The sequence below is a fragment of the Juglans microcarpa x Juglans regia genome, chromosome 1D, assembly GCF_004785595.1.
Source record: "Juglans microcarpa x Juglans regia isolate MS1-56 chromosome 1D, Jm3101_v1.0, whole genome shotgun sequence".
NCBI lineage: Eukaryota > Viridiplantae > Streptophyta > Magnoliopsida > Fagales > Juglandaceae > Juglans > Juglans microcarpa x Juglans regia.
In genome coordinates this window covers 32238694-32254445 of record NC_054594.1, presented here as the reverse complement: position 1 = coordinate 32254445, position 15752 = coordinate 32238694, and the positions used below count along the sequence as shown (strand labels likewise).

The 15752-nt window shown below is 35.3% G+C and overlaps 1 protein-coding gene across 1 annotated transcript; it reads right to left on the bottom strand.

The window, feature by feature from the left end:
• Window positions 1–393: 393 nt before the first annotated feature.
• LOC121236541 (isoleucine--tRNA ligase, chloroplastic/mitochondrial) lies at window positions 394–14958 on the bottom strand. The gene is made up of 22 exons (XM_041132992.1): window positions 14753–14958; window positions 13618–13816; window positions 13337–13491; window positions 13161–13262; window positions 12235–12304; window positions 11645–11757; window positions 11375–11443; window positions 10629–10736; window positions 10162–10312; window positions 9364–9595; window positions 8885–9171; window positions 8651–8787; window positions 7920–8067; window positions 7580–7711; window positions 6661–6789; window positions 5968–6095; window positions 5686–5850; window positions 5261–5386; window positions 3384–3457; window positions 2171–2420; window positions 1442–1621; window positions 394–905 (listed from the first exon to the last, which is right to left on the bottom strand). The coding sequence occupies exons 1-22, from the start codon at window positions 14855–14857 to the stop codon at window positions 663–665; spliced, it is 3303 nt and encodes a 1100-aa protein (XP_040988926.1). The 5' UTR covers window positions 14858–14958; the 3' UTR covers window positions 394–662.
• Window positions 14959–15752: the final 794 nt, after the last annotated feature.

Below are 15752 nucleotides of genomic sequence, written 5' to 3'. Positions count from 1 at the left end.
AAAAGTAGAAGTAGCTGGAAGGTGCAATTTGTGTATAGAAACTCAAATGAAGTAGCTCACATTCTAGCTAAGGAAGCTTTACACTTGGATTCTGAATTAGTATGGATAGAAGAGATACCAGATTGTATTAAACTAAGTATAGAGAAGGAAAAGATATGTATTGAAAGCACTGGTTTATGATGAATACAAAGTTATGTTTGATTCAAAAAATATAAAAAACATCAAGTTGAGGGAAGAAAAGGCCTAGATGCTCAACGAAATTTTGGGGATTCAAGTGTGGCCCTTTGAAGGGTCTTATTTGTTGTATAATGACTCAAAAAGTATATTTATTTAGGATTTTGAATGTTCTTACACATTGCACAGGTCGACTAATCCAAATGATAGATAGATATGGAATTTGAATAATTGAACCTTTTTATTTGTCTAATGGTGACATAATGTCATTATCATGTCTTGAAATGAATCCTTAGGAATAACAGATCCCGCAAAGAGCGTCAGTGCTTCAGAAGCTCCATACGCAATCAAAATTTTGAGTTCGGTATCACTCAAGAGTATACTGGCCGAACGAACTAAAGAAATCTGTCGGTGAGACTGAAATAATAGCCAGCTCTAATATTTGAATTGGTCAGATCAAATATAGTGTTTCAGCAACTCTTCAAATATCAGCTCGTCACTGCTACTGCTGAAAGTGGTTGAACACCAACAACATTATAGCAGCGGCTACAAAGGGTGGGGTGCTCCAGAAAAGAACCAACTTGAGGTGAAAAATTCCAGCATCTTTCACATTTTGAGCCCTCAGCACGAGAAACGCCAATCCAAACCTTGATCTGCCCTTGAATGAGACACTCTCCTTTGAATGGTATGTGAGAAATAAGCTCATCCTCTAAGGAGGGAAGAACCTCTGCCTGCATATTGCAGGTAAGAACAATATATTCTCAAGTGCTTCAAGCAACTAAATACAATACAGCAAATTCCTACTTCTCGGTGGTGTTGGGTCTTTAACGATGGAGTTCATAAGTTTCAAGTACTTAATTTAAGCCCAAGAAACACAAGGTCAATCAGTTAAAGGTGTATCATGCTACAACAAAGATAAACTACAGACATCCGAGCTGTCCTTTACTCAGGTGTTAGTTCAGTCAGAGGATTCAAATCTCAGCAGGGAGATTATATCCACTTAGTAGTCGAGGCAGCCCCATGGGATAAATTTTCGAAGTACTTGTTCTCCATACAGGAGGGAATCCCCGATAGCCACGACAGGTTTATTGCTGAACTACCATGTTAGACACAATTACCAGTATGTATGCCCTTTGCATAAGGGCTTTTATTTGGTGGGATGAAAGAGGTGCTTGTTGCACCACATCAGATGTTCCCCACTAAATAGAGTTGATAACTTGATAGGGTATAACCGTATAAGCAGAAGCAACACTAAAACTCAACATACCTGAGATGTTATGAATATGCGCTGCAATGTGTCTGCATCATCTTTTGCTGCACACATCTCACACAATCTCGATGCCAGGCTAGCATCAGAAGCCTGGAGATAAACTTTTGCATCTAAACTGGAACCAATCAATTTCTCGGTACGAGCAACTTCCAGGACTCTATTCACCTCAGTTCTCAGCTGGTCAAATTTTAATATTAGATTGCTGAAAGATATCATAGCATTAGCACTTTACTAGTTTTTACAAAATAAACCCCCCAGCATTGCTTTTCTGAAAAGGAAATATTACTGTTGGAAAGTGGTTACCCAGCATGACTAATGTGATATCAGAGACCACATAAATTCAAGCTCCATATAATTGTCAGATTGCATTAAAACCATCTTGGGTATGTAAAAGTAAAAACATTTTACAAACTGTTCTTTTCAAAACATTTATCAGGCGGTTCTTTATGAGCTAAAAAACTTCCTAGATGTCTTTCAAAATCTGCAAGAAAATATCTCAGAAGTAAATTCTTCTACCTCTAAGTATAGATTTTGAGTGAAAAGAAGTCGTTGAGAGGTTCAAGAGAAAAAAAAATTAAAGTTCAGTTGTTTCCTGGCAACAATGCAAGAAGAGCTGGTTTAAAGTCACTTTAAGATTTCTTTTTTTAATGTGATAGAACCTACATTCAGAATACAAAAACCCTCAATTATGTCAGTTTATCATTATTAAATGAAAACAGTAATTACCTCGAGAACTTTTGCCCAGAAGTCAATTTCTTTGGCAGGAAAAGCAAGCCATGTTTCATTCGGGGTTGGCCATCTTGATTCAAAAACAAATTCAGCAACAGAACCATCTTCCATGGTATACTGAAAGGGAAGGTTTTGCCATACATCCTCGGCCAAATGGGGCAATATGGGAGCAAGTACTCTCACAATGGAAAGCAGATGTGCTGCAAGAACTGTTTGACAACTTCTTCTAGTAAAACTTGCAGTGCCCCTAAATTTACCAACTTAGGATGAGAGAGGGAGAGGGAGAGAGATTTTCACACGCCAACATCGTAAATTTATATTTTGAAAATTAAGACAACATTATGTATTGCATATCAAGTATTGAATGCATGAGCAGGACTCTTGTACAAGGGTAGAAAAAGAAGAAATTTGATGTGCAAACTCAGACAATTGAGGCGCAAGCATCAAATGTATAAAGCATCAATCCCCTAAGATTGCTGTATTTTACTCGGTTATAGTTTAGACAGACAATTCAACAGGATTAGGTTTTATAAATCTACAAAATTTTCACTAGTGCAAAAAAACTTGTTCAGATCATGTGTATCTGCATGTTCATAAGAAGCATAGCACCAGAAGCGAGTCTGCATGGAACTTCTTGAAAGGACGTTTCCAGTTTCTAGAGTTTCAATAATTGTTAGAAGAAAAAGAATCTAACAGAAATCTCTCCTACCAAGTAAGGCAAAGACTTTGGGACAATTTATCTCGATGCTGGAAATAAAACAGTGAAATTTTTGCACGAGCTAAGGGAGAAATTGTGCCAATACAACATGTGGTGTCGGACCAAATAAGCAAGATTCCTTGCAAGATGATCAATCTTTTCACTCCATAAGTCAATATGAAAAAAGCAGTGTTATTCTCCAGAATTAGTGTCTGAAACTATTTTGGGGAATAATACATCAGGTCAAACTATAGAGCAATGGCTCCCAGATGAGAGCTTTCTGAAATCTGTGACTTACATATTTTCTTTTAATTTATTCTTTATAGAAAGAGGCTTTGACGTCCATATCAGGTTAAATAAGAATGGCATTGTATTAGTTTTCAATTCCACACATGTTGACTTTCTAGATTCAGTATCAGCAGAAAAAATGCCATATCATGCGTCACCTTATATATTTTTTTTTATCAGTAAATCATGCGTCATCTTATATTATGAAGAATAGCAAAGAATTACCCAACATAAAGCCGATCTTTTGCCACATCAAAATAGAAATTTGATAGGTCAACAATGACAAACCGTTGCATGATCTGAAAATTAAAAAACAAATACATTTTATGTGAAATTCCAGAGAATAAGTAAATCATACAGTATATTTTTGATAAGTCATACAGTATATAGAGAAGAGTTTTCTACTAAAATAAGGGAAGTGACATGAAAGATCAAACTTAAGTATCAACTATCAGTGAAAACTAAAAATCCTCTAATGGACTTTTCTGATGTCTTACAAATTGAACCTCCCTAGTATGGTTTCTAAAACCAAGCAGGATAAAATATGCAGTCTGCCTCTATTAAGAGGAGTAGATCCCTGCCATACTTGCTGCATTCTTTTCTTCAACAAGTTATGTGATATACTCTATAAATATACCATCAAAATGCTGCTTTTGCACATGGTTGGTCACTTATCTTAAATGAAAATGCAGTTTTGTAAGGGTTAATTTCAGCCATCTACTCTACACCATAAGGCTATTTTATTTTTAACATCCTAATTCAAGACTAATTTGTAACATCTACCCCACTGTTCAAATTAGTATGCATCCACGGGCAGGTTGGTCATACTAATCATGAACTGGAAACTCCCTTCCAAGTAAATTAGGATGTTAATTACTTTTTACCAGTAATTAACAATAAACTCGTCTCAAATTAGGATGTTAATTACTTTTTTTACAAGTAAATTTGGACGTTGATTGCAAAAATTTAAAGCTTAAGGGACAAATTGCGATTTAGACCAGAAAGCTACAACCCAAAAAATTTCTGCAAAACTAGAAGAAATATAAATAAAAAGTGAAAACTTGGTAACCCACTGTGCTTTGGCCAGGTTCAGATCCGCCACTTGTATATTTTCTTTAGGAATTAAACCCCGTGGGCGTGCTATGACAAATTTTGGATTCGGCCCCTTCCGTTAGAAATTTCATCCACTCTAGTTAACGAAAAACACATGGCAACCCATGGAACTGCCACATGGAAAATTATTTTTTCTTATTCAAAAAAAATGAAAAACAAAAAAAACAAATGGGGCTGGGAGGGTTCCCATCCAAACCAGCAAGTAGCGGCTGCCACCACCAGGTGACCATGGCCTTGGCCACTATGGGGGTGGCCAAATTCAGCTCAAGCCACCAAGGTAATAAGCGTCTATACAGTCAAATAGATTTTTGATGGAATGGAAACACACGGGGCAACTGGATTCAGTCACCCCTGGTGGCCCAGTGTGGCTGGACCTCGACCACCCCGTGGGGTCCAGAGACATGGCCACCACCACTTGGTGGTCCATCAAGGAGGAAAGACCTCCCCTCCCAGCCTTGGTTTTTTTTCTTCTCTGTTTTTTATATAAAATATAATAACTTTTTTAATTTTTTAATAAGAAAAAATAATTTTCCACGTAGTAGCTCGTGAGACTGCCACATGTTTTCCGTTAACTAGGGTGGACAGTATTTCTATCGGAGGGGCCTGATCCAAAATTTGTCAAAGCATAGGGTATTATTCCCAAAAACACAATGAGTGAATCTCAACCTGACCAAAACATTTTTTTGATCAGTCTCAACCTGACCCAAACATAAGGGGTTACTGACCAAATTTTTCATACAAAATGCCTTCCCTGCTTTCAAATGGCAAAATGAATTTATTTTCTTCTTTTCCTTCGCTTAAATGAGGATCATTGTGGAGCATTATAAAACCATAAATCAAAAGTTAGCACTCCTGAACTGTGACTTGGATAATTGAACAACTTTAAGAACTAACTCCATTTGTGAATGCTATCCACCTCAAAAAGCATGAAATCCAAAATCCAAGCAGTAACTTAATCAAATAAATCAACAACATACGAGAATATGTACCTGGAATATTTTAAAGAACTGATATTTTTCATAGCTCTCCCTAATGTTCATTTGAAAGTTTTCAAGCTGAAATAGCGCGTGCTGATCAATGATAGGAAGATTGTGGTATGAAACAGCATAATCAGCCTGGCAATAACATGGCTTGAGATTAAAAAAGGATCGACATTTACACTAACAATTAAAGAGCAAGACAAATTACTACTAAAAAATCAAGATAAATTAACTTGAGCATATAATACATCACAAACATTTAATATGTGTGTGCGTGAGAGAAAGAGAGAGAGAGAGAGAAAGAGCATCAGGGCCAAGTTTTTTTCCCCCAGAGAGTATATCATAAATAGTGAAAGGCTTTAGAAATGTGGTAACAAATAAAATTTTAGTGAAAGTATGAACTCGAAAGCTCTGATTGTCCCAGTTGGTCATACTCTCCAGTCATGCAGATTCGCCAAAAGGTATCTCAATGTTCCACGCAGCTTCCTATAAATATCAGACATTTGACGGAGGACTTGAGGGCCAATCATAGCATCACCTGTATAATCAACACTAGAAACCCAAAGTCGCAAGACATCAGCTCCATAACTAGGTGCTTCCTGCCAATAGAAAGAAAACCATGAAACATCTAAATGCCCTCACAAATTGGCTTGAGAAATCAAGGAAAGGGATCATGTTGGGGTTGTTCATTTGATTTGAATCTATAAATGTCTCACCTTTGGATTTTTTCCTCCTTCAATCACAGTATGTGGATCCACAACATTACCCAAAGATTTGCTCATCTTTAAACCTTTCTCATCCAGTACAAACCCATGTGTTATGACACTGGTGTATGGAGCCCTTCCTGTAGATTGGTGACAGCATCATATTGTCTCTAACCAGTTTCAGAAATAAGTTGGTTTGTTTAAAACCATCAATAGCTTAAAATACGACAAGAGGAAGGGTCGTTTGAATTCACAATGTAATCTAATTGTAATTCCGTAGCATATCAATAATCATGCAATGTTTGCCATTGTGCAACAAAATCACATCAATTAACCTTGTGCTTTTTTGAAAGTCTGATACAAGCATTTGGCGTTAAGCCGAAAATTGCACTGTTTTGAGCACAAGAACCAAACTTATAGAAGTGAAAAAGTTAAGAATCTTACAAATTTTATTTTCTTAGAAGAAGCATAGCATTTTAAATAAGAAATAAGTTTCTTAGAATCATATCAGGAAATGCTTTCTGGATAGGATAGCAATTGTTCACGAATTCATTACCAAGGGTAAAACAACAACGCACATAAAATTTTAATTTTTGAGATTAAGAATTCTAAGTTCTTATACAATGCAGGCAGAATGAAAGGATGTTCTGTTTTTTAAAAAAAAAAAGCACATAACATTTTGAAAACCATTCAGCTGCTCATTACCTTTTGTGGCAACACTTGTTAACAGGGAACTTTGGAACCACCCACGATGCTGATCAGTACCTTCAAGGTACAAGTCTGCAGGAAAACGAAGCCCGTCTTTTTTACCCAAGGCTGCAGCCCAAGAAGAGCCTGAAAGATTAACAAAACAGCAAAGAAAAACCAGAGCCCTCGTAAAGCAACATGTGAGAAGAAAATCATGGAGCGTTTTCAAACAGAATAAAGATTTTGTTTGCTAGACTGCACGCTTTTGATATTTTGTATCATTGGTGTAGTTATCCATGGTGAGGTTGGTGAGGATCTTCCCTAAGGAGACTGTAGGGTTTATACTAAGCCGGTTTTTCAACCAACAATGAGATCTTTCATAATACTAGGTTTAATCCTGTAGGAACCATATATTATGAAATTTTCTGCTCACAAGATTCCATATAAATTAAAAGTAATAAGTTCTAATCAAACTTTTTAAGTGGAAGGTGCTTACTGCATACTCGTTATTGATGTAAATGAAGAAAAGTGACTCCAATACTATGGAACTTATCAAAAACATATTGTCAAATTAAGAAACAGTAAATTCTCCATAATTGAACATTACGCTTTCCAAATAAACACAAATCCAGCAGAAATCAACCTTAAAATAGGCAAATGAACTTTGCCTATTTGTTACAATAAACTAGCCTCTGGCTTAGCAAGAAGCATTTAAAAACTACCCAAGATAGATCAATGAACTTTACCTATCCAGTACAACCTCAGATCTTACTAACAAGGACCAGAGAGATATTAATGTGTTATGTGAGATAATATAGAATTTAAAATCATCTTATATAGAAAAGTAAGGCCAAATATACTTTTTCATTGATGCCAAAAATAAAAAGGAAACAAACAAAAGGTTTCAGATATTTTTTACACTTTCATATTATGATACCTGAGTCAAACCAGACATCCATAGTGTCAGTCCCCTTTTCATAATCTGACGCTTTTTCCCGATATTTTTCAGGAAGAAGATCCTCTACCTTCATGTACCACCATGCATCACTACCCTTTTGGGCTATTATAGCTGCCATAAAAATGATAAACACAACAGTAAATTCGTTAGTGGGACATGAACCTTAAATAGGTCCAACATATTGAGGTCAGCTAAATTCGCACATTGATGCAGAAATATTATTAATTGATTCTTGGACTCTAAAGAGAATAACACTTAAGAATGCAAAGATTATTTAATAAAGAATAAAGAAAGCAATCAATGTTCTAAGAGCTCTTACTCTTGATGTGGTTAATAGTCTCTTCATTCATAAGAGGTTCCTTTGACTGCATATGATAAAAGACTGGAATGGGCACACCCCATGTCCTCTGTCGTGATATACACCAGTCAGACCGGCTAGAAGTCATTGCAGAAATTCTGTTTTCTGACTGAACAATTGTCATGCATGCACACAAGACACCATTGGTAAGATAAATCATACCATTTGCGAATATAAAAGATGCAAGTATATCCAAACACATACAACTGCAATTTAAAGCCCCAACTCAAAACCTTATTCCAGCACTGCCTAAGTCAATAAAGGAGTTAAAATTGTTAAAAATCCACAGAAATCATTCAATTAATCCTTAAAGAAACAGGGAAAAAAAAACATGCAACATTCAAGGTCACAGTTGCTCCAAATGCCTTGGAATAAACCAATATTCATTTGACAGCAGAGAAAACAGTTCTCTGTCTAAGTCATGTACTATATGACAAAGAAATTAACATTTTTGAGCGACAGATTAATTAATAAAAACTAAAAAAATTTACTATCATGCAATGAAAAGACCAACATGAATTGGAATAACATCATCTTGAAGAAGATCAGGATACAGATGGCAAAACATGAATTAGATAAGAACAAGGCTTGATCTAGCATTGGAAACAATATACCGCATGATCCCTATAATCAGAGTAATAGAAAAAGACAGACAGTCAAGCTTAGAATGGCTCTTACTATAACACCATTACCTGAGGGGGAATCCATTTTACATCACCAATTGCACTCATAGCAGCTTGGCGAAATCCTTCAACTGATGCAAACCACTGTTCTGTTGCCCTAAATATTGTAGGCTTCTTTGTTCGCCAGTCATAAGGATACTTATGTTCTGCATAAGGTAATTAATGTGCTATTTAGCCAATACAATGATGGTTCCACTGTCAGGTGAAAACAGTGATGGGTTTCCTTGATTTTTGACAACATACCATATGATTCTTCCATAATAATTGACAAACGTTCATCCAAGTATTTCGCAACAGCAACATTACCATCACCAAGTACATCAAGCCCGCTAAACCGTCCAGCTTCTTCAGTAAACTTTCCATCATCATCTACAGGAGAAAGTACAGGCAGTCCATACTTCAGGCCAGTCACATAATCCTCCTGACCATGTCCAGGAGCAGTATGGACCAGTCCAGTTCCTGCTTCCGTTGTAATATAATCTCCTCCAACAACTACCGGACATTCTCTGTTATCTATTGGATGGATATACCTGAAACAAAAATTGAAACCATATCTCAGGAGATATATTGTACTTCATATTTACCCAGACAATGTAGTTTAGTAACACAAGTTACAAAACAAGTTAATGTGTGCAATAGGCTATTTTGTTTTGATAAATGAACAAATGTACTAAGAAAATATTGGCATGTTTCAATTTTATAGTTCCCAATTTCATTCAAACCTGCAGTTCTCGAGATCTGAACCTAATAGTGTTTTCTTAATGACAAGTTTCATTCCCCATTTTGCTTCTAATGGCAGCACAAGATCTGATGCAACAATAAGAAAAGGCTTCTTTGATTCCTTAAGAAGACTCCCAAGCCTTTGTTTTTTGTTTCCGGCAGATAAAGAAACATCTTCTGAACGTGACTGTAGTTCAACTATGGCATATTGAAGCTTGGCATTCACTGCAACCGCTGATCACGGGATAACAGGGAAAAAGTCAGTGCATAACCTGTTGCAGAGGTCCATACAATGAAATGTTGCAAGAGAGGGATAAATGTCAAGTTGGAATAAATTAACCAGATGAGTGTAGCATCTAAACATATGATTATAGAGTTGATATAACTTCTGCATTAGACAGGAGAAAAATGGAGTGCATCCACAGATAAACATTCAGCAGCATTATATAGACAAAGAGAAGAACAAACATGATAAGAAACTTGACACGTGTCTCACTCATATACATCCTGTGTAATTGGGTTGTACCTTTTGCACTTTTTAACAAAATTTCACATTCACACTTACGAAAGAAAAGAAACATTTTATACTATGACATGCGTATTTCTCATGCTACTAACCTTCTTATATAACAGGGTATAAGTTGAAGTCGTTGGATTTGGAGGCAAATATTAGATATTACAACCAGAAGACACTCAAAACATTTTTTCTCATGCTTCAAATATATCATATACTAATTCTCACCAGCATTAGTAAAATGTCAACTAACAATAGGCCAAATGCAAGATAATGGCAAACTCACCAGCATTGGCTGGAATAGTCCAGGGAGTTGTAGTCCATATTGCCAAGCACAAATTGGGGAAAAACTCTTTTAATAAGCCACTTGAAGTTAGAGGTGCATCCACTAATCTGAAAATGGCATATAAGCTTCTTGAAACATGCCCTTCAGGATACTGCATATAAATTACTAGTGAATTAATACTTGTAAAAAAAAATTTACTTGTAAATTAACAAATAGGAATCTTTTGAGTCTTGCAATATAGAGCACAGGGCCCACTATTATAAGCTTCAAGTCATAGATCAGGCAAATGGTAACAACATGGACCAATGAAAAGAATGTGCTTTGAAGTTATTGAATAGTTGTAGAGAATGTCAACCGAACAAAACCAAAACTTAATGTAAACTTTATAATATTTCAATTTTTACAAACCTGATAGTGATATATGTTCCCAATGAGGTTTTACAAAAGTAAAAAAGACATTAAAATACCTCCAACTCCGCCTCTGCAAGAGCCGTTCGTGACGAGGGGCTCCAGTGAACTGGTTTCCTGCCTCTGTAGATATACCCATGAATGGCCATCTGGCCAAACACTTCAATCTAACAGATGAAACAGCATACATGGAAGAATTCTTAGTGAATAAGCACAAATATGGTCAACACAATTAAAAAATAAGTGCAACTAACATGAAACAGACAGGGTTTTTCTTTTCATTTTTTTTTTGGGGGGGGGGGGGGGGGGGAGCCTTGTAACCACCGTCATCCATCTTCTTAATAGTGCTAATGCATGGATGCACCACTTGCACTTAGCTTCAATCTTACACTAAATTGTGAACTTATAGATGTATGTCTAGCCATTTAGATATCCTCCAAGTTAATGTCAACAATGATCTGCACACAAAAAGTAACACAACTATACTGACTGTGAAGGCAGCTTTATATTCTGAATAAAGATGAGTAACTTTGTTAAGGAATAGATGCATGGTTTGTGCAAAGTGCCTTACTGATAAATATCTATAAGACTTAAAAAATCTCTATAAGCAGCCATGGTCATATCATAGATGGTTTACTGTAATAATAATTTGTACATGAAGAGACAACATATGGAAAAAGCCCCTCTCCTTTATAATCATAAAGGGCTTCTCCAGAAAGTATGGAAAGAGGCATTCAATGGGTGCCTAAAGTTAATTCAGTTGAAAGAAACATAAAATCAAAATGAGAAAAGCTGAATCGGCTACCTGGGCAGCTTCATATTCTGGATCAAGAGTTAGATAGGGATCATTCCAGTCTGCCCATACTCCAAACCGCTGCAAACATCAAATAATAGAATTGAAGTTCAAGTATTTCCCTAGTAGAGGGTCCCCATCTAATTGAACTAAATATTGCCAATAATCAATTAAAATAATTCTTAAAGATCAGAGACATCCAATTGCAAAGCAATCACTTTCACATGACAATGTGAACCAAAATACAAGCAAGGAAGTGAGAGACAATGAAGGTGGTATGACCTTGAATGATGCCATCTGTTTTTGAACGGTTTGTTTGGCAAATTTGGCGGCCTTTGCTCTCAACTTTAATGGTGTGAGGTCTTTTCTGGCATCTTGATCCAGTGACTGTAGAACTGAAAGACTTGAAAGTGACAGTAAAATTCTCAGGTTATTTCACAATTTAAACTGAAAAAACATTAGTGATAGGTTTTTCTTTACCCCAAATGAAAGCCCACCCATTTCTGGTGTTCTGTTCCTAGACATACACAAGCTAAAGCCACTTTTCGGAGCAACCACAGTCAAAGTTTACAGCTCAATGGAATTTCAAGGGTCAAAGTGTTTATACAGTTTGTTTGCAACCTTTAAGTTGCATAATCGACTACAAACCAATAAAATAATGTCTTAAGGTATTAATAATAAATTCTCAACTGAAATTGGACATTTAATGGGAAAAGAAAAAGATATACTGATGAGATTCAAAGGCATGGGTTCTGACATAGTGACATGTTGAGGCCTTATCTCAAACTGACAAACCAACCATACCAAATTGATGAGGTCCCAAGCTGATGACATCATGCCGAAACTAACAAAATCAGCAATTGTAAACTTGCCTTTCAACTCAATAGGTAGCCCATGACAATCCCAGCCAGGCACATAATGAGCTTTGTAGTTTTGAAGGAGCTGCTCAAAGAAGAAGAATAAAATGAGAAGAATGAACTTAAGTTAATTTTCTTAACACATATAGCTTCGCAGGTTTATTAAAACAAAACTAAATCCACGAGCTTAATGTGCCAAATAATGGTCATTTTGTCCAGTTCTTAGGAGCATGCAATGCTGTTATGCTGGTATGAACAAAAAATATAAAAACAAACAAGAACTCTCATCGTTGAAAAAAAATTCTAACCTAACAATCTTTAAAACTAACTTCAAATATTTGGTTTCTAATAATGAATGAGCATATCTAGGCCTAGATTGATATTTTATAGGACAAAAGCAATGAACAAACTTCATAATTTCCTATTTTCTCAAGCTGTTACAAGGATGCCGATGATGGTGAAGGAAATTCATGTATATACGATTAATGTGTTTCATAAGATTTAGAGAGAGTAAAAATAACATCATGAAATATCATGCAACAACAAAGCCAAAAATGCCTAAACTACACTCCTGCATAATTACATACATTAAACTCTTGAATCATCAAGAAGAGAGAGAGAGAGAGAGAGAGAGAGAGAGAGAACATTGGAAAACTTGAGTTTCCCATCCCATTTTCCCTTCTTAAACCTTTTTTGTGAGACGGACGGAGGTGGAAGAGTTTGTTTCTTTCTATATACCATTTCAACTTGAACCCAGTATGACCAGAAACAATAAAAAATAAAATAAAAAACAAAAAAAAAAAACAAATGCAAGTGTATTACAGCAGAAAATGCATGTTTCAAGTTTCAATGTGCTTGTTGAGAAATAATATCATCAAATTGAATGTCAAATAGATTTGCATGTAACAATTTGGATGTTCAAATCAAGGAGATAAAAGTACCTTGTAACGGTTGATTATATCTTTCAAAATCTTATTTAGAGCATGCCCCATGTGAAGATCGCCATTTGCATATGGAGGACCATCATGCAGAATAAATTTTTCCTGTTCAGAGTAACTAAAATTCAGCTAATACATCCAATGAACTACATAAACCCTAGGAAGACTGCAAAACTCACCCCATTATTTCTATCCACAATTCTCTTGTACACCTGCCTGTCAACCCACATTTTCTGAATTTCAGGCTCCCTGACCAGCGAATTTGCTCTCATGCCAAATGTTGTCTTCGGAAGATCAACTGTGTGTTTGTATTTTCCGTCTTCCTGTTTTGCCCCTAAACACTCAAGCACACCAAAAATCTAGAAAATGAAGTTGCATGTTTGTCCTTCAGAAGAAGATTAATAGTATTATACCAAGAAACTCCTTATAGAAGAAAGTAATCATATCAATGCATTATCACCTTCAGATGTTTTCTTTGCTGCCATAACCGGTCCTCGAGACCTTCTCTTCGAGGAAGAACAGAATTCACCACATAAATAAGTATGACAACGTGTAACGTTTAAGAGAGACAAGACTTTGACCGAAGTGCTTCCTCTGAAATTAGATAAGCCAACAGAAGTGGTTTTCCTAAAAGATGTGCAAGTTCTTCGTGATAAAACCTGAACATATACAGCAGAGGTAATCAGCTGCAACTTAATTCACGCTATATTAGATGGATTTAACTGTAATAGACCAAAAATTCAGTCATTGGTTAATTAAATTACATAAGCTTATTAATAAATGGTTACTGTTTTTTATTGCATTTGTAGTTTATTTTATTCAAGCATAGGTGTTCCAAAGCAATACACAAAAAAGGTTCCAGATAAGAAATTAAGACCAGTTTGCCATCATTTTAAATGAATCTCATGCATTTTGAAGAACAGAATACAGTTTTCTTATAAGAGTTGTACCGAAAAGGGCATAACATTGTTTTAATGAAACAACCGATTTAAGATCAACAATTTGATAGCAAACCAAAAAGAAAATAAGAGGTAAAATTCTGAAGCTCTAACAAAAGTGAATTCCATTCAAGTCTTTCTATAACATTTTGTCGAACGATTAGAGCGCAACAAGCAACGTCCAATTACGCCAAATCAATATCATAAAAACGATTTGAATTCCTTTGAAAGGTGATCCACATTCACCTAAAATTATATAAATACCAAATCTTAGCTCAAGTCGCTGCATTGCCAAGTTCATCCGCCATTTCACAACAAGCGCACCACTTTCACAAATTACGGGCATTCTCGATGTGTGAAAATGCAAGCATAGCCGCATTTTGAGTTCAAAAGCTCTTAACTCCTCGTCTCCTCCGTTCGCTGGCCGAGAAACCGTACAGACAAATAAAACAGAAAGCATAGCCATCTCACACAGAAACCAATCGAGTTTTAACCTTTTTACTAGCCTTCCAAATGCCACTACTAGTTCCCCCCGAAAACAATACCAGCAAACCAAAAGTAAAGCAAGTCGACGCCTGACGCGAACTACGAACAGTGCAAAACGCCCAGAGAAAGCTAATTATAAGAGGCGAGAGAGAGTGCACGAATATATATTACCATATACGGAGAGGTTTGCATCAAAGCCATGGTGGCTTCCCCGTGTTTCAGTGCAGAGGAGTTTGTGGCGAAGGATTTGAACAGGGACATGTTGGCTTCGTTCATTTGTGAGCGAGCTTCTCCACTCGCAGACAGATAAAAGATAACATGGTTACGAACCAAAAACGAAAACCGACTGGGATACTTCCATTTCACTCTCCATTTAAATCATACTGTAACTTTGTTTTGAGTATTTCGTTTATAAATTAGTCAATAGTAACGAATAATTCAATTAAAAAATAAATTAATATCTAATTCTTATTAGATCATTTTAAAATACGCATGCCAAAATTATATTATTAAAAAGTCCATTGCAACTTAATAATTAATTATAATATCAAAAGAAAATGATTAATATACAACTCTTTCAAAACTCCATATTAAATATCAAAACTCTTCATATTTTGTATTAATTTAAATGAATTAAAGGCTCGTTTGGACACCCATAATATTTAAGAATATATGTGAATAGTAATAAAATTATTTGTGAATAATAGTAAAATAATTTAAATTAAAATGTTTTATAAAATTTTGAAAAATGAAAGATAAAAAGTTAAAAAAAATATTATAAAGTTAAAAAATTATTTAAAATATAATTTTTATTTTAAAATTTGAAAAAAATAATATTATTTTTTATGTTTTATTTAAAAGTTTGAGAAAATCGTAATGATTAAATGAAAAAATTAAAAATTTGAAATTGTATTTTTTTTTTTTTTTTGTGCTCTATTCAGAAGTTTAAGAAAATTGTAATGATTAGATAAAAAAAATCGAAAATTTAAAATTGAAAAGAATTTTGTATTTGAGTAATGTTTGAGGATAATATTTGAAAATATCTTAGAATACCTTGTTGCACGAACAATGCCTAATTGAACATTTTCATGGCTTCATAGGCCGAAAGTGATGGAAGAATGTCTCTATCCATTCAAAGAAATTATTTTTGAAGACGAGTTTATGACCTTAT

What these genes read in the sequence shown, in the direction of transcription:
- LOC121236541 (XM_041132992.1), bottom strand. Translation starts at nt 14,857, where the DNA reads ATGAACGAAGCCAACATGTCCCTGTTCAAATCCTTCGCCACAAACTCC. An exon ending in AACAGATGGCATCATTCAAG is followed by an intron (nt 11,444 to 11,644) that starts GTCATACCACCT and finishes TGATGTTTGCAG; the next exon opens with CGGTTTGGAGTATGGGCAGA. An exon ending in TTGCAGAGGCGGAGTTGGAG is followed by an intron (nt 10,313 to 10,628) that starts GTATTTTAATGT and finishes ATTTATATGCAG; the next exon opens with TATCCTGAAGGGCATGTTTC.